The 27,638-nt window shown below is 42.3% G+C and overlaps 2 protein-coding genes across 6 annotated transcripts in view; one reads left to right on the top strand and one right to left on the bottom strand.

Moving 5' to 3' along the window:
* Positions 1-1,981: 1,981 nt before the first annotated feature.
* LOC133549212 (AFG3-like protein 1) lies at positions 1,982-27,487 on the top strand. Of its 2 annotated transcripts, none has more exons than XM_061894410.1 (16): positions 1,982-2,231; positions 6,811-6,874; positions 10,266-10,354; positions 10,425-10,574; positions 10,658-10,729; positions 12,399-12,523; positions 14,871-15,141; positions 15,202-15,339; positions 15,404-15,557; positions 15,621-15,728; positions 15,786-15,911; positions 21,440-21,550; positions 21,610-21,725; positions 21,793-21,993; positions 26,637-26,831; positions 26,896-27,487. In XM_061894410.1, the coding sequence occupies exons 1-16, from the start codon at positions 2,118-2,120 to the stop codon at positions 27,130-27,132; spliced, it is 2,271 nt and encodes a 756-aa protein (XP_061750394.1). In that variant the 5' UTR covers positions 1,982-2,117; the 3' UTR covers positions 27,133-27,487. The 2 variants fall into 2 exon arrangements, with proteins under 2 accessions (XP_061750394.1, XP_061750393.1); XM_061894409.1 differs by lacking the exon at positions 1,982-2,231 and adding an exon at positions 5,211-5,360.
* LOC133549211 (voltage-dependent calcium channel subunit alpha-2/delta-4-like) overlaps positions 26,895-27,638 on the bottom strand; it is a 94,285-nt gene continuing 93,541 nt past the window's right edge. For all 4 annotated transcript variants that reach the window (XM_061894405.1, XM_061894407.1, XM_061894406.1 and 1 more), the window contains one exon: positions 26,895-27,638. This exon is cut by the window's right edge and continues 91 nt beyond it. In XM_061894405.1, coding sequence (XP_061750389.1) covers positions 27,630-27,638 — 9 coding nt within the window. In that variant the 3' untranslated portion in view covers positions 26,895-27,629.

Below are 27,638 nucleotides of genomic sequence, written 5' to 3'. Positions count from 1 at the left end.
CGTCACACATTTTTTTTTCCTTTTATGGAAGGTTTTTTGTAAAGAATAAATGATGAAAAAAACACTTTATTGAACGGTTTAAAAGAGGAGAAAACAGGAAAAAAATTAAAATTACATTTTGAAACATAGTTTATCTTCAATTTCAGGGACTTCAGGGACGGCGTGGCGCAGTGGGAGAGTTGCCGTGCGCAACCCGAGGGTCCCTGGTTCAAATCCCACCTAGTACCAACCTCGTCACATCTGTTGTGTCCTGAGCAAGACACTTCACCCTTGCTCCTGATGGGTGCTGGTTGGCGCCTTGCATGGCAGCTCCCTCCATCAGTGTGTGAATGGGTAAATGTGGAAGTAGTGTCAAAGCGCTTTGAGTACCTTGAAGGTAGAAAAGCGCTATACAAGTACAACCCATTTATTAACCCATTTAATTTCAACTCTTTAAAATTCAACCGAAAAAAAGAAGAGAAAAACTAGCTAATGCAAATCTTTTTGAAAAAATTTAAAAAAGAATTTATGGAACATCATTTGTAATTTTTCCTGATTAAGATCAATTTTAGAATTTTGATGACATGTTTTAAATAGGTTAAAATCCAATCTGCACTTTGTTAGAATATATAACAATTTGGACCAAGCTATATTTCTAACTTAGACAAATCATTATTTCTTCTAGATTTTCCAGAACAAAAATTTTAAAAGAAATTCAAAATAATTTGAAATAAGATTTAAATTTGATTCTAAAGATTTTCTAGATTTGCCAGAATAATTTTTTTGAATTTCAATCATAAGTTTGAAGAAATATTTCACAAATATTCTTCATTGAAAAAACCGAAGCTAAAATGAAGAATTTAATTAAAATGTATTTATTATTCTTTACAAAAAATAAATACACTTAAAAATTGATTTAAATGGTCAGGAAAGAAGAGGAAAGAATTTAAAAGGTAAAAAGGTATATGTGTTTAAAAATCCTAAAATCATTTTTAAGGTTGTATTTTTTCTCTAAAATTGTCTTTCTGAAAGTTATAAGAAGCAAAGTAAAAAAATAAAATAATTTATTTAAACAAGTGAAGACCAAGTCTTTAAAATATTTTCTTGGATTTTCAAATTCTATTTGAGTTGTGTCTCTCTTAGAATTAAAAATGTCAAGCAAAGCAAGACCAGCTTGCTAGTAAATAAATACAATTTACAAAATAGAGGCAGCTCACTGGTAAGTGCTGCTGTTTGAGCTATTTTTAGAACAGGCCAGCGGGCGACTCATCTGGTCCTTACGGGCTACCTGGTCCCCGCGGGCACCACGTTGGTGACCCCTGCCATAAATGATTCCCGGGCGCGGCACCGCTGCTGCCCACTGCTCCACTCACTTCCCAGGGGGTGAACAAGGGGATGGGTCAAATGCAGAGGACAAATTTCACCACACCTAGTGTGTGTGTGTGACAATCATTGGTACTTTAACTTTAATAAAAAAAGAAAATGTTGGTTCTCGTTATTGATTTTTGACACTGGAAAAAAACACTTTATTTTTCATTTCAATGTTTGTATTTTAAAAAAAAATTCGGATAAACCCCTCTTTTTTTTTTGTTTTTTGTTTTTTTTAACTCCGGTTTGTACAACGAAAATCCAAAGACCAAAACATACACCAAGCCTTAACATTACCTATTTGACTTTTGTTTCTTATTTCTTAATTTATTCGTGTGTCGTAACAAAAAAAAAAAGCACCGTCACGCTTTTGAAACGTGGGGGGGCGGGCGGTTGTTTTTCTCCACCAATCAGAGCAAACGTTTACAATGAAGCCCCTCTCTCTTGCCTTTTTGGCGCCTGACTTGTATTGAACTAATTGTACAATCGTACATAAATCTAAATACCACTGCAATAACTATTTTATATTTTGTATATAACTTTGATGTTGTATTGAGGCAATAAAATGTTTTAAATTCAAAGGTGCCCTTTTTTCATATTTTTCATCAGGCGTCGAAAGAGGCGGCACCTGCGGGTCCTTACATCATCGCCTCTTGACATTTCACGTTGCTCCTTGTTTCAATAACACGGCAGCCATGATGCCAAAGGGAAGCAAAGAGGCCAATTTAACTTAAATTAAAGTATTATTTATCCGCGTAGAGTTTGAGCTGATGGCCTTGCACAGAATGTTGCAGGTTTTCAGGCTTGTGTCGGCGAACACTCGGCCTTTGCGACTTGCGGCAGGACGAGGCTTCACTAGCGCATACAGAAGCCTCTCTCTCTCGGTAACTCTTTTTTTTAATTATACATGTTTGTTTTTATTTTATTCCTACGTGTTGACCTCTTGTGTATTAATTTTAGGCCATTTTAACTAATTTTGTTAAGTTATGTTGGCGAAAAGACATACAACTAGCATACTACATAAAACTAGCCTACTAAACTTCTCATTTGAGCATTAATTTATTCTCAGAAAACTTTAGTCCAATCTATAATGGCTTCAAGGTTCAGAATTTACATCAAATATAATAAACGCTTTATACCAGGGGTCTAAAACATGCGGCCCGCGGTCCAATTGCTGCCCGCAAGACGTTACTTTGCGGCCTGCACTTTGATAAGACAATTTAAAGGCCTACTGAAATGAGATTTTCTTATTTAAACGGGGATAGCAGGTCCATTCTATGTGTCATACTTGATCATTTCGCGATATTGCCATGTTTTTGTTGAAAGGATTTAGTAGAGAACATCGACGATAAAGTTTGCGACTTTTGGTCGCAAATAAAAAAGCCTTTCCTGTACCGGAAGTAGCAGACGATGTGAGTGTGACGTCCCGGGTTGTGGAGCTCCTCACATCTGAACATTGTTTACAATCATGGCCACCAGCAGCGAGAGCGATTCAGACCGAGAAAGCGACAATTTCCCCATTAATGTGAACGAGGATGAAAGATTCGTGGATTAGGATAGTGAGAGTGAAGGACTAGAAGAAAAAAAAAAGACGAGAGCAGTGGGAGCGATTCAGATGTTATTAGACACATTTACTAGGATAATTCTGGAAAATCCCATATCTGCTTATTGTTTTACTAGTGTTTTAGTGAGATTATATAGTCTTACCTGAAATTTGGAGTGGTGTGGCCACGGGTGTGTAGACCGCCAATGTCTGTGAGGGAAGCCACGCAGCTGCAGGAGGATGCAAGCTCTGCTCATGTCTATGGCAAGAGACGACTTATTTCCACAATTTTCTGCCGGTTGACATATGGTCGGGAACCATGTTTGCTTGACCGCTCTGTTCCATAGTAAAGCTTCACCTTCGGGAATGTAAACAAGGAAACACCGGCTGTGGTTGTGTTGCTAAAGGCAGCTGGAATACACCGCTGCCCACCTACATCTTTCTTCTTTGACGTCCCCATAATCAATTGAACAAATTGCAAAAGATTCAGCAACACAGATGTCCAGAATACTGTGTAATCATGCGATTAAAGCAGACCACTTAGAGCTGGGATCGGTGCTGGATCGAAATGTCCGCTACAATCCGTGACGTCACGTGCACGCGTCATCATACCACGACGTTTTCAACAGGATACTTTGCGCGAAATTTAAAATTGCAATCTAGTAAAATAAAAAGGCCATATCGGCATGTGTTGCAATGTTAATATTTCATCATTGATATATAAACTATCAGACTACGTGGTCGGTAGTAGTGGGTTTCAGTAGGCCTTTAATGTTGATGCAGCCCGCGAGTTTAATATGAATGGCGCTTGACAGCGTCATACTTTCCCAATGTTCCCAATTATCCCGGGAGTCCCCTGAATTTCAGGGCATCCATTCTCTCGAAATCCCTGTCGAATTTTACCCAATCAACAACATTCAGGGGGTGCCATAATGGTACTGCCTTTAGCGCAGTACCAAAAATAATACAACAATCCAACATTCGGTGTGGACAGCTAGACTTTTTTATGGACATGTTCCATCAATCTTGATGTTAAAGATTTCTTTTTTTGTGAAGAAATGCTAAGAATTAAATTCATGAATCCAGATGGATCTCTATTACAATCCCCAAAGAGGGCACTTTAAGTTGATGATTACTTCTATGTGTAGAAATATTTATTTATAACTAAATTACTTGTTTATTTTTCAACAAGTTTTTAATTTATGTTTATATCTTTTTTCCAAATTGTTCAAGAAAGACCACTACAAATGAGCAATAATTTGCACTGTTATACAATTTAATAAATCAGAAACTGATGACATAGTGCTGTATTTTACTTCTTCATCTCTTTTTTTCCAACCAAAAATGCTTTGCTCTGATTAGGGGGTACTTAAATTAAAAACAATTTCACAGGGGGGTACATCACTGAAAAAAGGTTGAGAACCACTGTTGCGAGGACGTTATAGGCAGTGCAGTCACGGCAGCCCTTAATAATATAGGTCGGGTGAAAATTTGGACAAATTTGGGAAAATAGTTGCACCGGTAGATTGTCGGGAGGTGCCCTGAATTTCAGGAGTCTCTCGGAAAAATTGTGAGGCTTGGCAAGTATGTTGCAAGGGCGGGAAAGCCACATAGAAGGTGAATTCATTAAAAAGTGCATGTTAGATTTTTTAAGAAATCTTTTCTTGCGGCCCTGCCTCGCCCAGTTTCTGCATCCAGTGGCCTCCAGGTAAATTGAGTTTGAGACCCCTGGCGTATACGTATGTGACGTATGAGGTGACAGTTTGTGACGTGTGTAAGAAGGTGCGCTTACACTCTTTGAGAAGGAGACCCAAGAAAGAGTCGGAAGAACCTGTAGTGTAATGCCCGCAGCTAAAAACAAGTGCGTGAGAACGTATACTGGAATATCGAGATATAGTCATTTTCTATATCGCACAAAGACCAACCCGCGCTATATCACGTATATCAATATATCGCCCAACCCTAATTGCAAGTACAGCAAAACTTTGTTTTCAGCACAAGCCCATTCAAGTTTAGACAAACAGTGTACAAGGTTACAGAAAAGGAACGCTGATGGGTCGCCACAAGGCGCCCTGTAAAAGATGGGGAAAAAGGTAAAACGGGGGAAGGATGAGTAAAAAAATACAATCTAGACTAGCACTAGTGTCAAACTCTTTTAAACTAATGTAACACTGGTGTCGAACTCAAGTCCCCGGGGCCGGATCTGGCCTGGCACGTAATTTTATATGGCCCGTGTATGCCTGGAAATAATGTGTCAAAAAAGTATTTTCTTTTCTTGCCAAATGTATTTCTGTTTGTGATTTTTCACAGGAAAAAAAAAAAATATATGCACTGCATGAGATTGTGCACGGTGGGACAGGAGTTGGTGCTTGTGCCTCACAATACTAAGGTCCTGGGTTCAATCCTGGACTCGGTATCTTTCTGTGTGGAGTTTGCATGTTCTCCCTGTGACTGCGTGGGTTTCCTCCAGGTACTACGGCTTCCTACCACCTCCCAAGACATGCACCTGGGGATAGGTTGATTGGCAACACTAAATGGTCACTAGTGTGTGAATGTTGTCCGTCTATCTGTGTTGGCCCTACGATGCTGGGATAGGCTTCAGCACCCACCGTGACCCCGAAAGGGACAAGCGGTTTTAAATGGATGGAGGGAAATTAGAGGATGTTATTTATGTAGTTTCTTCATTTTCCTCGACTGGTGCACTAACATCATGTGGCTTATTTGTTTTACCTATGTAGCATAATCTACAAAGATGCAATGAATTGCTATTGGGACATCGAGTGGACACATTTAGAACAGCAGTTTCTTTCATTCAAAAATTTCAGCTCATTTTTCTACTTAGCAAACGTCTCCCACGGGCCGGGTAAAACCTGTTCAGGCCAGTGGGCCGTATGTTTGACACCCTTGGTATACAGCTGGCTAGCTGCCGTCAGTAGTGCTAACATATCATATTATGTAGCCCGGAAATAAGCTGATGTAACATTAAGGTGACTCTCAGATAGGGATGTAACGATAAACAGTAATACAAATTATAATCGCATGAAAACTCCTGACGGTTGGTATTACCGTATTCAATTAAAATGATAAAAAAAAAAAAAAAATGTGATTGATAACCTCACCATTTATAAACATGTGGACTGCGTGTATAAGTACTTTTTGACGTTTTTCACCCCTAAATAAACTTGACTCTCCAAGTGCCGCCATTGTGACCACCATTAAAATACAGTAGCTTAGTAGGCCTAAGTAGTCATTAAAAAAAAGGGAGATGTTTGTTTTTTTTAACAAAAATTTAATATTTTTGGTCACTGTTACATTGCACACAGTTTGAACAGTAACACTGTGTTTGGATATAGGAAAATAAAACACTGTACTCTAATAAAGTGATCCTTTGGCTTGACAGAGCGCATAGCAGTTTGAGAATTACGGTTTTTGACAATACTGCTGTAATAATAACCGTGATATTTATGGACACAATAACCATGATGTGAAATTTGTTTTTAGTTATTGTCAGGTCACTTATTGTTTGTGTGTTAATAAATATCATATATCCAAATACTACACCACCATGGTTATTATGATGACGCTGCTTCAAAGAGTGGGTTGAGCCTTTTCAGAAAGTTTTTGCAAAAGTTGCCATGTTTTGAGGCTTGTTTTTTCCCCCCACTAACATTGAATCAACTTTATTTCATGAATTTGTTGTACATTTTCCCGTATTTCTTGTAAGCTTATCCTCAACTGAGCACATTTGGAAAACAAATACTGAACAATGTATTGATTTTACTCGTTAATACCACGAAGACCTACAAGTAGACACTAGATCATACTCAGAATGTATTGTCAAATTACCGAACTGTTTTAATTCATGCAGGATTTAATTGAATTCTGAGAGGTTCTGATGGTGTTTCCCTTCTCTTTTCCAGAACTTCCTGTCCAAGCGCAACTTTCAGACAGCTCAGCGACGCTTATACTCCAGTGAACCTAAAGGTGAGTGTCACCACTCCGGATGTTTCATCCAAACTAAGCATTAGGCCACCATCTCCTTTTCTGTTTCTTTTTTGGTTTAGCTTCCATTGTGCACTCCGTCTCTGCCACCTTGTTGACATCCATGTCATCCATAACAATGTCAAGTTCTTTCATGTAATGTAAAATTCCAGCATGAGTTTGTTTTGTTGCATAACTTGCAACATAAACAAAAGAGAATTATAGAGTATGTTAGATATTTTTATGTTTTAATACAGTTTATATTGTAATATCACTAACTCACACAGTGGGTTGCAAAGATACATAAATTAATATGATCAAGTTTTAATAACAATTCAATTCGGGGTCGGGTGGGTCATGAGAGTAAATAATTCAGCAGCACTGACTTAAAAAGTCGTTTAGTCACTTTTTCAAGCTCAGGTTTTATTTATTTCTAACAATAGTCTACTTAACTGTAAATATGTTGGTGTTAACTTCTTTTGTTGCAATGAATGCAAACTTATAAGTTGCAGGGTTTCCTTTCGACTGTTAAGATACTCGTGGCGGTGTGAGCGTGGGTATGGTCGTAGTCTCCATGACGTCATTGAGTAATTTGCATAATTTACTATGATGATATGCTTTTCTCTAAAACGACTCAAAAATGTATACATACATTTAAAACAAATCTGTCATTATTAATACATATTAACTTTTCTCTATCGTTTTGCCATAGTTTCAATTGTTGCTGCTTTTTGTACAAGGTACTTTGTCGAGATTTTTTCAAGTGTTAACAGGCTTTTAATTGCTTTAAAAAAAATTTAAAACAATAAGCAAATAATGTAGCATTGTTTTATGGTGTTATAGAATGTACTCGTGTTTAGAGACTCTACTGCGGTTCCTAAAGAGGCGAGTTGCACCGAGTGTGACGTCACACTTGCTTTACGCTGTTGCTCGAGTTTCACTTTCTCTTCTTAAAAGCTGCCACTGTCCCCTAAATATTTGCACATTTTGTAGATGGATGTCCGTGGGTATATCTGCGATACATATAAAAACTATGTCCACATCACAGACATGCTGACAATGCTCCAGACAGTCACAATGTTGTGCCTTTTGTTTACATCCAGTTTCGGTACCGCGGTGATCAAAGTATTTTTTAGGTGCATCACTTGTCAATAATGCACAAATAATAGGTTATATACATCAATTCATACTGTCACGACCAGCCAGTGAATTTTTTCCATGTTTGCAAACACACTGTCCGTTCCTGAAAGGTGATTGGCGGAGAATGACGAAGTAGTGGAAAGTAAAACCTGTTGGACCTGTGCCATTTATTATTATATGATTGGTAATAACAGTTAAAAATAGCGTCAGACTTTGTGATTTCTTCTGGGGGCTACAATATTATATATTACTTTAATTTGTTTTCAAGTTAAAAAAACAACAACTTGATTTCAAAGTTTGGTGCTAATAAAAATTCCATGACTGCGCACCACATTTAATCACATTAAGGGGAAACCTTGAGTTGTATTCATTATCATACATCATAACGTTTGGTATTATGTTGTATCGAGACTTTGCTTTCAGTGAAAGACCCATTTTAGATTCTTTACATTTGCAGGCATGTGAAATGTCCACAAAAACGCGTAAATCTATGTTTTAAACGTTTATTTTTGCGTTTAATATCACTTCTGCCTTTTTCTATTGAAATACAAAAAACATTGGATCTAAAAGTGTATTGAATGCTGTCTTCAGCCGCAGGTACCCGCTGTTCTTCTTGCCTTAACGCCGCACTGAATTGCAGAACAGAAAGACGATCAGGAGCGCCAAAATAAGCTCGCTGGTTAGCATAGTTAGCTAATCATCTAGTTAGCTTACTTGTTGTCGCCTCAGTTCTCTCTGTGCTCTCTGACCCACAACGTTAACGGCTGTCTACTTTGCTCCTCATTATATTTGGGTGATTCCAGTCGCAGCACTGACCCAGTTGTAGAGTATTTATCAGTAGCCAGCAAGAAGGTATATTTTGGATGCGACTTATTGTAAACCAAGGTCACAACAGAGGAAGTACATTACCCTGAGGGAGTAATGTACTTCCGAAATAGTTGCCAACGTTTTCTGAGTTATCTGCATGCATTTTATAGAATATAAGAAGACAGTCCTAATGATGATGATGTTGATAAATTATCAAGCAAAAATGATGTGTTACATACTTAGTGTCAAAAAGGCAGACAAAAGAGGTTGGTATATGAGAATAAATCCACAGGTAAAATACAGTGTAGAAATTCACCCAATTGCAGGAAATGTAGTCTTGATTTCCAACATTTTGTTTGGGGGTTTGCGTGGCATCACTTCATGCTGATAGAAAGGTTCATTTTTGTTCTCCAAGGGTGCTGACATGCCTGCATTTGGAAACGTTCACTTCTAAGAAGGCAGCTATCTATTATTTTGGTCATCAATCTATCAATTAGTTTGTTTGATTAGTCCAGGGATCCCCAAACTTTTTGACTCGGGGGCTGCATTGGGTGCCAGGCTGTGTGCATGTGTATGTGTGACTATATGATTTGCCTGAGCGGCTTGGGGTCACAGAGAGTAGCAAGCTATAGAAAAGGGATTAGAAAAGACGGATTCACAAAAATAATAATTTAAAAAAATATATAATTTTTTTTTACTTGCAACTTCCTGCAGGTTGGATTTCGGACGCTGGTGGGCCGTATCCGGCCAGCGGGCCGTTTAGGGACCCCTGGATTAGTCAAATAATCGGATAAAAGACATTTTTTAGTCTCAATGTGTATTTTAGGGAAAATATTTTAGATTTTTCTGCTTGTATTTACCTTCTTTTACCTTTTTATTTGCCTTATTTTACCTTCTATTACTTACTTACTTTTACTTTTTACCATATTTGACCTGTATTTAACTTGTTTTGCTTTCTTTGACCATTTCAACCTGTAAATGTAAGTAGGTGAATAAAAACCTTCTATTGGCATTTTATATACTTTTGTCATCTTTTACCTTCTACCTTCTAACTTGTTTTACTTTCAATTGACCTTTTATTTACTTTGTATTTCTTTTTTACTTTCAATTTACCTTTCATTAACCTTCAATTTGACTAGTTTTACCTTCTTTTACCATTTGACGTACCTTCTTTTACCATCTACGTATTTACCCTTTGTTCATCTTATTTTACCTTATATATTGACCTTTTTTTTTTTTTTACCATATTTGACCTTTATTTACCTTCTATTTACATTTGACCTTCTATTATCACCTTATACCTTTTTTATTTCACTTTTTCCTACCTTCGGGGTTTTCTGAATATTTCATTAGTGACAGTCGTTACAGGATTACTGGAAGCAACAGAATATGAGTCCAAGTTGTTGCAGCTATGTTGACGTGACAGAAATAAATCTTTTGTCTGAAGGAAAAATTCCAGATGGGAAAGGAGGACAACGAGCAGGAGGTGGCAAGAGAGGAGGAGGCGGTAAAGATTGGTGGAGTCGGATGCAGAAGGTTAGACGGCCGATCAGATCTCAGGAAGTTGTATTGCCGCTCCTTCACTGATGATTATTTTGGCGTGCAGGGCGACTTCCCGTGGGACGAGAAGGACTTCCGCTACATGGCGGTGGGTGTGGCCGGCGTCACCTCCACCATGCTGTTCCTGTACTTCCGAGACACGGGCCGAGAGATCAGCTGGAAGGACTTTGTGCAACGCTACCTGGGCCGAGGCATCGTGAGGCACTTTTGTTTGAAGACACTGATTGGTGTGCTCCAACCGCCTACTTCCTGTTTTTAACGGCCCACTTCCTGTTATAGGTGGAACGTCTGGAGGTGGTCAACAAGCAGTATGTGCGTGTCGTCATGGTGCCGGGCGCCAATGCTGAAGCGGTGAGTGCCAAAGACGTCAAATTGACTTCCTGTCATGGTGTCATGTGACGTCGTTTGAATGACTTCCTGTCATGGTGTCATGTTACATCAAATTGACTTCCTGTTGTGATGTTGTGTGACAACGTTTAAGTGACTTCCTGTCATGATGTCACATGACATCATCAAATTGACTTCCTGTCATGGTGTCATGTGACGTTTGAATGACTTCCTGTCATGGTGTCATGTGACATCAAATCGACTTCCTGTTGTGGTGTCGTGTGACATTGTTTAAGTGACTTCCTGTCATGATGTCACATGACATCATCAAATTGACTTCCTGTCATGGTGTCATGTAACATCATCAAAGTAACTTTCTGTTGGGGTGTCATGTGACATCGTTTAAGTGGCTTCCTGTCCTAGTGTCATGTGACATCATCTAAGTGACTTCCTGTCCTGGTGTCATGTGACATCAACAAAGTCACTTCCTGTTGTGGTGTCATGTTACATCGTTTAAGTGACTCCTTGTCATGTGACATCGTTTAAGTGACTTCCTGTCATGGTGTCATGTGACATCGTTTAAGTGACTTCCTGTTGTGGTGTCATGTGACATCGTTTAAGTGACTTCCTGTCATGGTGTCATGTGACATCATCTATGTGACTTCCTGTCATGGTGTCATGTGACATCATCTAAGTGACTTCCTGTCCTGGTGTCATGTGACTTCATCTAAGTGACTTCCTGTCCTGGTGTCATGTGACTTCATCTAAGTGACTTCCTGTCCTTGTTTCATGTGACATCATCTAAGTGACTTCCTGTCCTTGTTTCATGTGACATCATCTAAGTGACTTCCTGTCCTGGTGTCATGTGACATCATCTAAGTGACTTCCTGTGCTGGTGTCATGTGATATAATCTAAGTGACTTCCTGTCCTGGTGTCATGTTATATAATCTAATTGACTTCCTGTCATGATGTCATGTGACATCATCAAATTGACTTCCTGTCATGGTGACATGTAACATCATCAAAGTGACTTCCTGTCATAGTGTCATGTGACATCATCAAATTGACTTCCTGTCATGGTGTCACATGACATCATCAAATTGACTTCCTGTCATGGTGTCATGTAACATCATCAAAGTGACTTCCGGTTGTGGTGTCACGTGACATCAGCAAATTGAGTTCCTGTCATGGTGTCACATGACATCATCAAATTGACTTCCTGTCATGGTGTCATGTAACATCATCAGAGTGACTTCCTGTTGTGGTCTCATGTGACATCATAAACGTGACTTCCTGTTGCAGTATCATGTGACATCATAAACGTGACTTCCTGTTGCAGTGTCATGTGACATAAACGTGACTTCCTGTTGCAGTGTCATGTGACATCATAAACGTGACTTCCTGTTGCAGTGTCATGTGACATCATAAACGTGACTTCCTGTGGCAGTGTCATGTGACATCATAAATGTGACTTCCTGTTGCAGTGTCATGTGACATAAACGTGACTTCCTGTTGCAGTGTCATGTGACATCATAAACGTGACTTCCTGTTGCAGTGTCATGTGACATAAATGTGACTTTCTGTCGTGGTGTCACGTGACATAAACGCGACTTCCTGTCTTGGTGGTGTCATGTGACATCATCAAAGTGACTTCCTGTCGTGGTGTCATGTGACATTGTGGTGTTTGTGCAGAGCTACATTTGGTTCAACATCGGCAGTGTGGACACGTTTGAGAGGAACTTGGAGAGTGCTCATGTGGAACTGGGCATGGAATCCACTCACCGCCCTGCTGTGGTCTACAGCTCAGAGAGTGACGGGTCAGTCACACACTGTACTCATATGCTCACTTAATATTGATACTGTCCATACTAAATAATAATACTATCTATCTAAATATTGATACCATACATATTAATAGCATAGTATTAATATTTAGATGTATGCTACTGATATGTAGTTCGATTTATATATAAATATTAATACTGTGTCTAAATATTAACACTGTCTAAATGTCATACCTCTAAATACTGATATGTTATGTAAATATTGATCATTGTAGATGCTAACATGTGTTTGAATCAAATATGTGAAAAGTTAACTACCAAAATAAACTTTGACCTTGTTTGCTGCTAGGAAGTATGCATAAATATTGACATCATGATTTATTGATGTGTTGAAATATCATCTGTTTGACACATTTGTCCACCATTTTTCTTTCACTTTTTCATCAGCACGAAACCTTCATTGGGCACTTTGCTCTCTTTCTTCCTCTTCTCTCGGCCAACTCTCTTCACAACCTGCTGTCTCCACACATTAAACTTTTCTTTCTTTCTCACTCTCTGTTCCTTTATCTCTCTTTCTTTCATTCTCTCTCACTTTCTTTATTGCTCACATTCTTTTATTCTTTTTTTTACCTCTCTCACTTGTTCTTTTGCTTTACCTCTCCCTTTCTTTTTTAATCTCTCTCTCATAGTTTTTCTTTCTTTCTGTTTTTCTGCTTTATTTACTTTATTCTTTTGCTCTCTTTTCTCTTTATCTTTTTCCCCTCCTTTAACCTCTCACTTTTTCTTTACCTCTCTCTCTCCTTAGCTATTTCCTCTCCCTCTCCACTTCTCTCAGACACACAGTGCACCTCCCCTCCATCTTCTACTGATGCTACTTACAAATATTTGCATGTAATATTTAAGTAGTTATATCTACATTCTTACATTGGGGTGGCGTGGCTCGGTTTATGGAACAGCTGTGTCAGCAACTTGAGGGATCCAGGTTCGATCCCTGTGTCTGCCATCCTAGTCACTGTCGTTGTGTCCTTGGGCAAGACACTTTACCCACCTGCTCCCAGTGCCCCCCACACTGCTTTACATCATGGCTTTCACTATGTAAAGTGCTTTGAGTCTCTAGAGAAAAGTTCTATATAGATATCATTCACTTTCTTTAATTACTTTTTCCTATATTGCAATCTCAAAAATAAAAAATAAAATTCCATTATAAAATATTACTCTGTTTTAAATTGTATTCACTTATAAAACATTGTTCTTGTGTTCTCTTCAATAACTAGAAGCAACTCACAAAATGTTCAACTTTAAAGTATCGTTATCAGTATCAACAATACTGGATCTACTTGATATCACATCATACCAGCAGTTGTACACTGCCTCAACTCTACTTTGTGTGTGTCCATGTTTGTGTGTTAGTGTGTGTGTGGGTGTCCATGTTTGTGTGTTAATGTGGGTGTCCATGTTTGTGTGTTAATGTGTGTGTGTTAATGTGTGTGTGTCCATGTTTGTGTGTTAATGTGGGTGTCAATGTTTGTGTGTTAATGTGTGTGTCCATGTTTGTGTGTTAATGTGTGTGTGGGTGTCCATGTTTGTGTGTTAATGTGTGTGTGGGTGTCCATGTTTGTGTGTTAATGTGTGTGTGTGTGTCCATGTTTGTGTGTTAATGTGTGTGCGGGTGTTCATGTTTGTGTGTTAATGTGTGTGCGGGTGTCCATGTTTGTGTTTTAAAGTGTGTGTGGGTGTCCGTGTTTGTGTGTTAATGAGTGTGTGGGTGTCCATGTTTGTGTGTTAATGTGTGTGTGGGTGTCCATTTTTGTGTGGGTGTTTGTTGGTGTGTGTATGTCTGTGTGTCCCCTTGTTTGTGTGTCAGTGTTTGTGTGTGTGTCCACGTTTGTAAGTGTCCATGTTTGTGTGTGTGTGTACGTGTGTGTCCATGTTTGAGTCTGTGTTTGTGTGTCCATGTTAATGTGTGTCCATGTTTGAGTGTATGTTTGTGTCCCATGTTTTTGTGTTGGTGTCCATGTTTTAATGTGTATCCCATGTTTGTGTGTCCATGTTTGTGTGTGTGTGTATGTGTATGTCCATGTCTGTGTTTGTGTGTCCATGTTAATGTGTGTCCATGTTTGAATGTATGTTTGTGTGTCCCATGTTTGTGTGTTGGTGTCCATGTTTTAATGTGTCTCCCATGTTTGTGTGTCCATGTTTGTGTGTGTGTGTGTGTCTGTTTTTGTGTGTGTGTGTCCATTTGTGTATGTCCGTGAGTGTGTTTGTGATTCCATTTTTGTAAATGTCCTTGTTTGTTTGTCCGTGTTTATGTGTCTGTTTGTTAATTTTTGTGTCCATTTGTCCAAACATTTTGTGTAAATTTTTTTGTGTGTGCGCGCAGCTCTTTCCTCATGAGCATTATTCCCACGCTGCTCCTCATCGGGTTCCTGCTCTTCAACCTGCGGCGAGGGCCCATGGGGGCGGGGCCAGGAGGCGGCAGGGGAGGGCCCTTCAGCATGAGTGAGTCGACGGCCAAGATGATGAAGGACAACATCGATGTGAAGTTCAAGGACGTGGCGGGCTGCGAGGAGGCCAAGCTGGAGATCCTGGAGTTTGTCAACTTCCTAAAGAACCCTCAGCAGTACCAGGAGCTTGGTGCCAAGATCCCAAAGGTGACCAGGCGCACGCAGAAGAGGCTTCCGACCCGCTAAACGTGTCCCTGTCCCTTTAAGGGCGCCGTGCTTTCCGGACCTCCCGGCTGCGGCAAGACCCTCCTGGCTAAAGCCACCGCGGGCGAAGCCAACGTTCCTTTCATCACCGTCAACGGCTCGGAGTTCCTGGAGATGTTTGTGGGCGTGGGCCCCGCCAGGGTGAGCATCAAGGTGGCGGACGTGTGACGCCAGCTCGGTCCTGATGGCGCTCTGTACCCCACAGGTGAGGGACATGTTCGCCATGGCCAGGAAGAACGCGCCCTGCATCCTCTTCATCGACGAAATCGACGCCGTGGGCCGCAAGCGAGGAGGTGGGAACTTCGGCGGGCAGAGCGAGCAGGAGAACACTCTCAACCAGTTGTTGGTGGAGATGGACGGTGAGATCCTCCACATGCCAAGTCCTCCTCACGCTCTCGTGGAACATCTCCTGTGACCCGCAGGCTTCAACACGGCCACCAACGTGGTGGTTCTGGCCGGGACCAACAGACCCGACATCCTGGACCCTGCGCTCATGAGACCGGGACGCTTTGATAGGCAGATCTACGTCGGTGGGTGATTCACTGTCACTTCCTGTCACATGACGCCTCATTCTTGGCCGCCCTCAGGTCCGCCGGACATCAAAGGCCGGGCGTCCATCTTTAAAGTGCACCTGCGGCCCATCAAGCTGGACCCCAACATCGACAAGGACACCCTGGCCAGGAAGATGGCCGCCGCCACTCCGGGATTCACTGGTATGTTGCAGATAATAGACTAGACATGGCTTTTTTGCCGATATTCTAATATTGTCCAACTCTTAATTACCGATTCCAATATCAACTGATACCGATATATACAGTCGTGGAATTAACACATTATTATGCCTAATTTTGTTGTGATGCCCCGTTGGATGCATTAAACAATGTAATACGGTTTTCCAAAATAAAATCAACTCAAGTTATGGAAAAATCGCTAACATGGCACTGCTATACGAAGTGAAGTGAATTATATTTATATAGCGCTTTTCTCTAGTGACTCAAAGCTCTTTACATAGTGAAACCCAATATCTAAGTTTCATTTAAAGCAGTGTGGGTGGCACTGGGAGAAGGTGGGTAAAGTGTCTTGCCCAAGGACACAATGGCAGTGACAAAGATGGCGAAAGCGGGAATCAAACCTGGAACCCTGAAGTTGCGGGCACGGCCACTCTACCAACCGAGCTATACCGCCCCCGTCAATATTTATTATTGAAGTCACAAAGTGCATTTTTTTTTTTTCTAACATGCCTCAAAACAGCAGCTTGGAATTTGAGAGAGCATGAGGAGGCTGAGGTGGGGGGTTAGGTGCTAGCGGGGGGTGTATATTGTAGCGTCCAGGAAGAGTTAGTGATGCAAGGGGTTCTGGGTATTTGTTCTGTTGTGTTTATGTTGTCTTACGGTGCGGATGTTCTCCCGAAATGTGTTTGTCATTCTTGTTTGGTGTGGGTTCACAGTGTGGCGCATAATTGTAACAGTGTTAAAATTGTTTATACGGCCACCCTCAGTGTGACCCGAATGGCTGTTAACAAAGTATGCGTGGCATTCATTCGTGTGTGTGAAAAGCCGTAGATATTATGTGATTGGGCCAGCACTCAAAGGAAGTGCCTTTAAAGTTTATTGGCGCTCTGTGTACTTCTCCCTACGTCCGTATACACAATGGCGTTTTAAAAAGTCATTCATTTTACTTTTTGAAACCAATACCGATAATTTCCGATATCACATTATAAAGCATTTTATCAGCCGATGATATCGGCAGTTTGATATTATGAGACATCTCTAATTTTGACATATTTAATGTTTTTAAAATCACAGCCACCTCCATGCAAAAGTCCATATAGATAACTGCTGATGTAGCATTCTTTGCGACACAACTGATCTTAAAACCATCAAACTACTGAAGCCAAACATTTCCCACAAATGTATGAAATGTACAAAACATTTGTCCATTTGTACTTTTGCTCAGTTATGGTGCTGAGGTCACATCTTTGGCATTGGACTTTGAAACTGCCTTCAAAACAAAACATTATAGGCTTGTTAACGTGCAGCTATTGAACTTTTTAACATTTTTCAATCGACCGTAGCTCTCTCGTACCGGCAGCACTCATGCATTCCCAGACCATGGCACTCCCACCTCAGTGTTTGACAGTAAAAAAGACACACGTGTCTTTGTACTCCACACCTGGTTGTCAGCACACATGCTTCCCCCTCAGCAATGCTGGCGGCATTCATACATCTGTTTTAAGAACATAGACGCCAGCAGCTTTCATGTGTATTTTATAAACAAGTGCAGCAGAAATGCTTGCAACACTCATACATTTATTTTACAAACGCAAGTGCGGCAGCACTCGTACGTGTATTTTATAAACAAGCCTTGCAGAAATGCTGGCGGCCCTGATACGTGTATTTTACATACACGAGTTCCACAGTAATTTTAGCAGCACATATGTCTATTTTACAAATGCAAGCTCCACAGCAATGTTGGCAGCACTCATATTTGTATTTTTTAAAGAAATGCTGCAGCACTCATGCGTGTATTTTACACGGCAATAACACTCATGCAGCAATCTACTGGCAGTTAAAGGCCTACTGAAATGAGATTTTCTTATTTAAACGGGGATAGCAGGAACATTCTATCTGTCATACTTGATCATTTCGCGATATTGCCATATTTTTGCTGAAAGGATTTAGTAAAGAACATCCACGATAAAGTTCGCAACTGTCGGTGTTAAGAGAAAAGCCCTGCCTTTACCGGAAGTCGCAGACGATGACGTCACATGTTGATGGCTCCTCACATATTAACATTGTTTTTAATGGGAGCCTCCAACAAAAAGTGCTATTCGGGCCGAGAAAACAACAATTTCCCCATTAATTTGAGCGAGGATGAAAGATTTTTGTTTGAGGATATTGATAGCGACGGACTAGGAAAAAAAACAAAAAAAAACAAGTTAAAAAAAAAAAAACGCAAATGCATTGGGACGGATTCCGATGTTTTTAGACACGTTTACTAGGATAATTCTGGGAAATCCCTTATCTTTCTATTGTGTTGCTAGTGTTTTAGTGAGTTTAACAGTACCTGATAGTTGGAAGGGTGTCTCAACGAGTGTCTTGACGCGCAGTGTCTCAGGGGAGGCGACGGCAGCTATGGACGGCACAAGCTCAGCTTTTCTCCGGTAAGAAGCGACTTTTTAACCACACATTTCTCACCGAAACTTGCTGGTTGACATTTGGTCTGGATTCATGTTCGCTTGACCGCGCTCTGATCCATAGTAAATTTACACCTCGGGGAATTTTAAACAAGGAATCACTTTGTGTTTGTGTGGCTAAAGGCTAAAGCTTCCCAACTCCATCTTTCTACTATGACTTCTCCAATAGTAATTGAACAAATTGCAAAAGATTCAGCAACACAGATCTCCAAAATACTGTGTAATTATGCCGTTAAAGGGGAACATTATCACAATTTCAAAAGGGTTAAAAACAATAAAAATCAGTTCCCAGTGGCTTGTTGTATTTTTTGAAGTTTTTTTCAAAATTTTACTGGTCCCGGAATATCCCTAAATAAAGCTTTAAGTGCCTTATTTTCGATATCTTCGAAACCACTATCCATTTCCCCTTGATGTCATACAGTGTTGCCAATGTAAACAAACAATGGCGAATACCACAGCAAGATATAGCGACATTAGCTCGGATTCAGACTCGGATTTCAGCGGCTTAAACAATTCAACAAATTACGCATGTATTGAAACAGATGGTTGTAGTATGAAAGTATTGAAGAAGAAACTGAAGCCATTGAGCGAATAGCTATTGACGCCATTCATAGCCATAGCATGGCCGAATAGCTGCGTTAGCATCGCAGGTAAAATGTGCGGACCAAACGATCAGGACTTTCGCATTTTGTGATAATGGAGCAACTTAAATCCGTCGATTGGTAAGTGTTTTTTTTTCGCATTAAATGTGGGTGGAAGGAAACGTAATATAGTTGCAAATGCATCTGCAGGTTATCCATACATCTCTGTGCCATGTCTGCTTTAGCACCGCTGGTAAATAGCATGTTAGCATCGATTAGCTGGCAGTCAACATCAACAAAACTAACCTTTGTCATTTCGTTAACTTTATTGTTTCAAATGTATCTGCAGGTTATCTACACATCTCTGTGCCATGTCTGTTTTAGCATCGCCGGTAAATAGCATGTTAGCGTCGATTAGCGTAGCATGTTAGCATCGATTAGCTGGCAGTCACGCCGCGACCAAATATGTCTGATTAGCACATAAGTCAACATCAACAAAACTCAACTTTGTGATTTCGTTGACTTTATTGTTGCAAATGCTTCTGCAGGTTATCCATACATCTCTGTGCCATGTCTGTCATCGCCAGTCAAATGTGGAGACACTCTGGCACATTCAATGGGGGTCTGGCGGCAGACACTTTCGCATCTTCGGGCCAGTGGTGCAACTTGAATCCCTCCCTGTTAGTGTTGTTACACCCTCCGACAACACACCGACGAGGCATGATGTCTCCAAAGTTCCAAAAAATAGCCGAAAAAACGGAAAATAACAGAGCTGAGACCCAATGTTTACAATGTGTTGAAAATGAAAATGGCGGCTGTATTACCTCGGCGACGTCACATTCTGACGTCATCGCCACCAGAGCGATAAACAGAAAGGTGTTTAATTCGCCTAAATTCACCCATTCAGAGTTCAGAAATCGGTTAAAAAAATATCTGGTCTTTTTTCTGCACCATCAAGGTATATATTGACGCTTACATAGGTCTGGTGATAATGTTCCCCTTTAAAGCAGACGACATTTAGCTGTGTGAGTGCGTAGAGCTCATACTTCATAAAAACCTGTGACGTCTTGCGTACATGTCAACATTACACAACGTTTTCAAGACGAAACTCCCGGGAAATTTAAAATTGTAATTTAGTAAACTAAAAAGGCCGTATTGGCATGTGTTGCAATGTTAATATTTCATCATTGATATATAAACTATCAGACTGCGTGATGGGTAGTAGTGGGTTTCAGTAGGCCTTTAAGTGTAAACGAGTGTATGGTTAGTGAAGTATTAATATATGAGTATTAAAGGCCTACTGAAACAAGTTTTTCTTATTTAAACGGGGATAGCAGGTCCATTCTATGTGTCATACTTGATCATTTCGCGATATTGCCATATTTTTGCTGAAAGTATTTAGTAGAGAACATCGACGATAAAGTTCGCAACTTTTGGTCGCTAATAAAAAACCCTTGCCTGTACCGGAAGTCGCAGACGATGACGTCACCCGTGTGAGGGCTCCTCACATTCTTTATAATGGGAGCATCCAACAAAAAGAGCTATTCGGACCAAGAAAATGACAATTTCCCCACTAATTTGAGCGAGGATAAAAGATTTGTGGCTGAGGATATTGATAGCGAAGAACTAGGAAAAAAAATAAAACAATAGATAAAGTTAAAAAAAAAAGGCAATTGCATTGTGAGCGATTCATATGTTTTTAGACACATTTACTAGGATAATTCTGAGAAATCCCTTATCTTTCTATTGTGTTGCTAAGTGTTTTAGTGAGATTAAATGGTACCTTATTGTCGGAGGGGTGTGTCCACGGGTGTCTTGAGGCCAGTCTCTGAGGTAAGTCACGGCAGCAGCAGCACGACAGAAGTTCTGCTGATCTCCGGTAAGAGGCTACTTTTTACCACAATTTTCTCACCGAAACCTGCCGGTTGACAAGTGGTCGGGATCCATGTTCGCTTGACCGCTCTGATCCATAGTAAAGCTTCACCTCCGGGAATTTTAAACAAGGAATCACCGTGTGTTTTTGTGGCTAAAGGCTAAAGCTTCCCAACTCTATCTTTCTACTTTGACTTCTCCAATATTAATTGAACAAATTGCAAAAGATTCAGCAACACAGATGTCCAAAATACGGTGTAATTGCGCGATGAGAAGAGATGACCTTTAGCCGCTAGTGGTGCTGAGCTAATATGTCCCCTCCAACTCGAGACGTCACAAACACGAGTCATCATACGCGTCATCAGTCTGCGACGTTTTCAACAAGAAACTCCGTGGGAAATTTAAAATTGTAATTTAGTAAACTAAACCGGTCGTATTGGCATGTTTTGCAATGTTAATATTTCATCATTGATATATAAACTATCAGACTGCGTGGTCGGTGGTAGTGGGTTTCAGTAGGCTTTTAACATTAGACGAGGGTATGGTTAGTGAAATATTGCTGAGTGTGCATGTTTGTGTGCACCACACAAAGGGGCGGACATCGCCAACGTGTGCAACGAGGCGGCGCTGATCGCAGCCCGATACCTGAACCCGCACGTCAGCCACAAGAGCTTTGAGGCGGCCATCGACCGCGTCATCGGAGGTGAGTCGCCGAGCGCCGGTCTCCGCGGGTCGGCCATGACGCCTGACTTCCTGCCGCAGGTCTGGAGAAGAAGACCCAGGTGCTGCAGCCCGCAGAAAAGAAGACGGTGGCGTACCACGAAGCGGGCCACGCCATCGTGGGCTGGTTCCTGCAGCACGCCGACCCGCTGCTCAAGGTGGGTACGCGCACTCGGCCGTGTGAGCAAAGGGGCGGGGCTCTGAAGGACGCGCGTGTGCTTTCAGGTGTCGATCATCCCGCGGGGCAAAGGTCTGGGTTACGCCCAGTACCTGCCCAGAGAGCAGTACTTGTACAGCCGCGAGCAGCTCTTTGACAGGATGTGCATGATGCTTGGCGGCCGCGTGGCCGAGCACGTCTTCTTTGACCGCATCACCACCGGCGCTCAGGACGACCTCAAGAAGGTGACGCAGTCCGCCTACGCTCAGGTACGTGCCCGCCAACATGCTCACCCACATTTACCCTCCATGATTCCCCCATGACGTCCACATCATCCCCCGATGGCTCCCAGAAGGGTGCCTATATGGTGCCCTAGGGGTGTAACGGTACACAGAAATTTCTGTTCGGTACGTACCTCGGTTTAGAGGTCACGGTTCGGGTCATTTTCAGTACAGTAAGAAAACAACAAAATATAAATTTTTTGGTTATTTATCTGCCAAATTTGTAAACAATGGCTTTATCCTTTTAACATTGGGAACACTATAATAATTCTGCCCACGTTAAAAACTAGTGATCATCAATCTTCACCAAGACGTCACTTAAATGACATTCACGGTACCGGAGGGTCTTGTGAGATGATGCTGGCTGCTGCAAGATCATTATTATGAAAATATGACCGAGAGGAAGGCGAGAAACACTTTTTATTTCAACAGACTCTCGCGCCGTACCTTACGTCAAAACTCTAAAGGCCGACTGCACATTTCCTATCTTCACAATAAAAGCCCTGCTTCATGCTGCCTGCGCTAACTAAATACAGAGTCTCGGAAAACTGGCGTGCACAAGCGATCCCTCAGAAAGCTGGCGTGCACAAGTGATGTGCACGCCAGCTTTCCGAGACTCTTATTTTGTTAGCGCAGGCAGCATGAAGCAGTGCTTTTATTGTGAAGATAGGAAATGTGCAGTCGGCCTTTAGAGTTTTGACGGAAGGGACGGCGCGAAAGTCTGTTGGAATAAAAAGTGTTTCTCGCCTTCCTCTCTGTCATTTTTTCATAATAATGAACTGGCAGCAGCCAGCGTCATCTCACAAGACCCTCGGGTGCCGTGAATGTCAATCAAGCAAGCTACGGAATTTGCCGCCAATGTTTTTCTTGTAAAGTGTATGGAAGCTGGATGAATTAGATGCCAAAAACCAACCACTTTCATGTGGTATTGTACAGAAAGGACAACTTTTTTTCTCCTCCGTTTGAAAATGTGGTCGTTATCATCATTACTGTCTGATTCCAATCAATGCAAGTCATCAGAATCAGGTAATACACCAACTTATATTCTTGTCTTTGTGAAAGAAAAACATCTATATGTGTTACACATGCTTGTATTATCATTAAACACATTTAACTTGTTTACAAAAATGTCTCTTTCATGAATAAATAAATATAAATGATATATATAAATGAGGTAGATCCCCTCGAGTTGGTCAATTGAAAAGTAGCTCGCCTGCAGAAAAAGTGTGGGCACCCCTGTTCTAGAAGGTCAACGGGCTCATAGTGATGTTTGTAATAGTTGTGACTGGGAAGTGTTTTTTATAATTTGGGGAGTGTACGATGTCAGCTGCTCACCTGATAAACACATATCTGCTCATCTCGACGCCGGAGCACTGACTCCATGCGCTCTGAATACGCACTGCTGATTGGCTGTTACATCGCTCTGAATACGCCCTGCTGATTGGCTGTTACATCGCTCTGAATACGCCCTGCTGATTGGCTGTTACATCGCTCTGAATACGCACTGCTGTTTGGCTGTTACATCGCTCTGAATACGCCCTGCTGATTGGCTGTTACATCGCTCTGAATACGCCCTGCTGATTGGCTGTTACATCGCTCTGAATACGCCCTGCTGATTGGCTTTGTATGTAACCAATCAGATGGTTGTGTGGGCGGGACAATGCTGGGTGCTCACTGCTCAGACAGAGGCAGCTGCAGAGCAGCTTGTTAAGACTTTAGATTACAAACTCGTTCGATACACCCTCGTACCGAACCAAACCCCCGTACCGAAACGGTTCAATACAAATACACGTACCGTTACACCCTTATGGCGCCCACATGGTTGTCCCCAGTGGAAGAGGAGTTAGTGCGTCTGCCTCACAATACAAAGGTCCTGAGTAGTCCTAAATTCAATCCTGGGCTCGGGATCTTTCTGTGTGGAGTTTGCATGTTCTCCCCTTGACTGCGTGGGTTCCCTCCGGGTACTCCGGCTTCCTCCCACCTCCAAAGACATGCACCTGGGGATAGGTTGATTGGCAACACGAAATGGTCCCTAATGTGTGAATGTTGTCTGTCTGTGATGAGGTGGCGACTTGTCCAGGGTGTTCCTCGCCCTCCGCCCAAATGCAGCTGAAATAGGCTCCCGCACCCCCCCGCGACCCCAAAAGGGACAAGTGGTAGTAAATGGATGGATGGTTGTCCCCATGCTAAACCCATAATGCCTATATGGTGCCCACATGTTCTCCCCCTAAGGCACCCACATAGTCGTCCCCATAGTGCCCACATGCTTCCCCTAAAGTGCCCAAATGGTGCCCACATAGTCGTCTCGTGGTGCCTATAAGGAGCCAACATGCTCTCCCTCTATGGTGCCCACAGGACCATCCCATGATGCCCCAATGGCACCCACATGGTTGTCCCCATGCCACCTACATGCTCTCCCTCTATGGTCCCCCCCACGCCCCACATAGTGCATATATGGTGCCAATACAGTTGTTCCCATGGTGGCCTCATGCTTCCCCAAGGTGCCCACATGGTCGTCTCATGGTGCCTTTATAGTGCCCACATGCTTCCCCATTGGTGTCTATATGGCGCCCACCCTCCATGCCACCCCTATGGTGCCCACATGCTCTCTCCCTATGCCACCCCTATTGTCCTCCCAAAGGCGCCCACATGGTTGTGCCCAAGCTGCCTTTATGGAGCCCACATGCTTCACTGATAGTGTCAATATGGTGCCCACATTCTCTCCCTATGCCACCCATATGGTCCCTCCCCATTGTGCCCACATGGTCGTCCCATGACTCCCCTATGGTGTCTATATGGCTCCCCACCTTCCATGCCACTCCTATGGTGTTCACATGCTCTCTCCTTATGCCTACCCTATTGTTGTCCCATGATGCCCCAATGGTGCCCACATGGTTGTCCCCAAGCTGCCTTTACAGCGCCCCCTGATAGTGTCAATATGATGCCCACATTCTTTCCCTATGGTCCCACCATTGTGCCCACGCGCTCTGTCACTACGGTGCCCACATGGTCGTCCCATGATGCCCCAATGGTGTCTATATGGCACCCACCTTCCATGCCACTCCTATCGTGCCCACGTGCTCTCTCCCTATGCCTACCTTATGGTACACCCCATTGTCCCCACATGCTATCCCTATGGTGCCCACATGGTCGTCCCATGATGTACAGTGGGGCAAAAAAGTATTTAGTCAGCCACCGATTGTGCAAGTTCTCCCATTTAAAATGATGACAGGGGTCTGTAATTTTCATCATAGGTACACTTCAACTGTGAGAGACAGAATGTGAAAAAAAAATCCAGGAATTCACATTGTAGGAATTTTAAAGAATTTATTTGTAAATTATGGTGGAAAATAAGTATTTGGTCAACCATTCAAAGCTCTCACTGATGGAAGGAGGGTTTGGCTCAAAATCTCACGATACATGGCCCCACTCATTCTTTCCTTAACACGGATCAATCGTCCTGTCCCCTTAGCAGAAAAACAGCCCCTAAGCATGATGTTTCCACCCCCATGCTTCACAGTAGCTATGGTGTTATTGGGAAGCAACTCAGTATTCTTCTTCCTCCAAACACGACGAGTTGAGTTTATACCAACAAGTTCTATTTTGGTTTCATCTGACCACATGACATTCTCCTAATCCTCTGCTGTATCATCCATGTATCATTTTGGTATAAACTCAACTCAAAAATTACAGACCTCTGTCATCATTTTAAGTCAAATCAAATCAAATCAACTTTATTCATAAATCACACTTAAAATTTACCACAGGGGTAGCCAAAGTTCTGTACAATGGACAGGTTAAAAGATAATACGAGGACCGAGCAAACAACACAACACAAACAGAACAGGATAGAAAATAAATAAATACAACATAAAAACAGGTTCACAGCAGGTGTATAATGGGGCGCCATTGCAGGATGGATATCACTTAAGTGTTAAAAGCCAAGGAATTAAAGTATTTTTTTAAGAGAGATTTAAAAACAGGAAGAGAGGAGGCTTGTCTAACACTCAGAGGTAGGTCGTTCCAGAGTTTGGGAGCAGCAGCAGCGAAAGCTCTGTCACCTCTAAGCTTGAACCTTGTGTCAGGGACCGTCAGTAGCAGCTGATCTGCTGATCTTAGGGGTCGAGTGGGGCAGTAAGGCTGAAGGAAGTCTGAGAGATATGTCGGCGCGAGGTTGTTTAGACATTTAAAAGCAAATAGAAGGAGTTTAAAATTGATTCTATAACGCACAGGGAGGTAGTGAAGAGAACTTGCACAATCGGTGGCTGACTTAAATACTATTTTGCCCCACTGTATATATGGCTCCCCACCCTCCATGCCACTGCTGTGGTGCCCACATGCTCTCTCCCTATGGTCCTCCCCATGATGCCCCAATGGTGCCCACATGGTTGTGCCCAAGCTGCCTTTATGGAGCCCACATGCTTCCCTGATAGTGTCAATCTGGTGCCCACATTCTCTCCCTATGCCACCCATATGGTCCCTCCCCATTGTGCCCACATGGTCGTTCCATAGCGCCCACATGGTCATCCCATGATGCCCCTGTAGCATCTACATGGTTTTCCCCCATGGTTCCTACATGGTGTCTACACAGTTGGCACGCAGTGTTTTTTAAACAGTCTTCCCTGCGGCAGGTGGTCCAGTTCGGCATGAGTGACAAGGTGGGCCAGGTGTCCTTCGACTTGCCCCGCCAGGGCGAGATGGTGCTGGAGAAGCCGTACAGCGAAGCCACGGCCGAGCTCATCGACGAGGAGGTGCGAGCGCTGGTGGACCGCGCCTACGAGCACACGCTGCAGCTGATCCAGGACAAGAAGGACCTGGTGGAGCTGGTAGGTTCTAGAACCTTCTCCGCCAAACGTCGTGTTCAGGTAACGTGAGACCGCGTCTCCTCAGGTGGGCAAGCGTCTGCTGGAAAAGGAAGTCCTGGACAAGGCGGACATGTTGGAGCTGCTGGGACCGCGACCCTTCGAGGAGAAGTCCACGTACGAGGAGTTTGTGGAGGGCACAGGGAGCTTCGAGGAGGACACCAGTCTGCCTGAGGGGCTTAAAGACTGGAACCAGGAGAGAGGGGACGGTGGGGACGCTGACCCCTCCCCCACCCCCGCCCAGGACAGACAACAGGCCGTATAGGAAACCCCAACAGGGACCTGAAGTCCGTGCAGTACCTCAGTCAGCCAGCAGGACCTGCTATTCTATTTATTCATGCAAACTTTTTTAGCTCACTGATTTGTCAGAGTGAGACCTCCTGTGTCTCAAACCAGCTTCCATCATGTGACAGAAGGTCACATGACCACATTTAGCCAGAATGTAACAGCTGCCATCTTTTTTTTTTTTTTGCTGAGAGGCTGAACAAGGACAGATTTTTATGACTACTTGTGAACAAACTAACTGACATGGAAAGAAACAACTTTTATCAATGTTTTTGTTCTGTTGGATTTTCAGAATAAAAGTCTGACAGCACAAAACATGCTTTGGCTTAAAAGAACATTTTGCTTTCTTTTTGTCTTCTAAAAAGTCTTCAATAATTTAGCTACAGTAACTTCACCGTCCAGCAGAGGGCGCCATGTTCCCCCTTTGGAAACTGCAAACACTGACTCGACAACTAACTTCCTGCTGGGTTGTCATGGTTACGTCAT

This window comes from Nerophis ophidion, linkage group LG03 (genome assembly GCF_033978795.1).
Source record: "Nerophis ophidion isolate RoL-2023_Sa linkage group LG03, RoL_Noph_v1.0, whole genome shotgun sequence".
In the NCBI taxonomy this organism is placed as follows: domain Eukaryota; kingdom Metazoa; phylum Chordata; class Actinopteri; order Syngnathiformes; family Syngnathidae; genus Nerophis; species Nerophis ophidion.
This window is presented reverse-complemented; position numbering and strand designations above follow the sequence as displayed.

What these genes read in the sequence shown, in the direction of transcription:
- LOC133549212 (XM_061894409.1), top strand. Translation starts at nt 5,217, where the DNA reads ATGCACTGCATGAGATTGTGCACGGTGGGACAGGAGTTGGTGCTTGTG. An exon ending in TACAGCTCAGAGAGTGACGG is followed by an intron (nt 12,524 to 14,870) that starts GTCAGTCACACA and finishes GTGTGCGCGCAG; the next exon opens with CTCTTTCCTCATGAGCATTA. An exon ending in TGATAGGCAGATCTACGTCG is followed by an intron (nt 15,729 to 15,785) that starts GTGGGTGATTCA and finishes GGCCGCCCTCAG; the next exon opens with GTCCGCCGGACATCAAAGGC.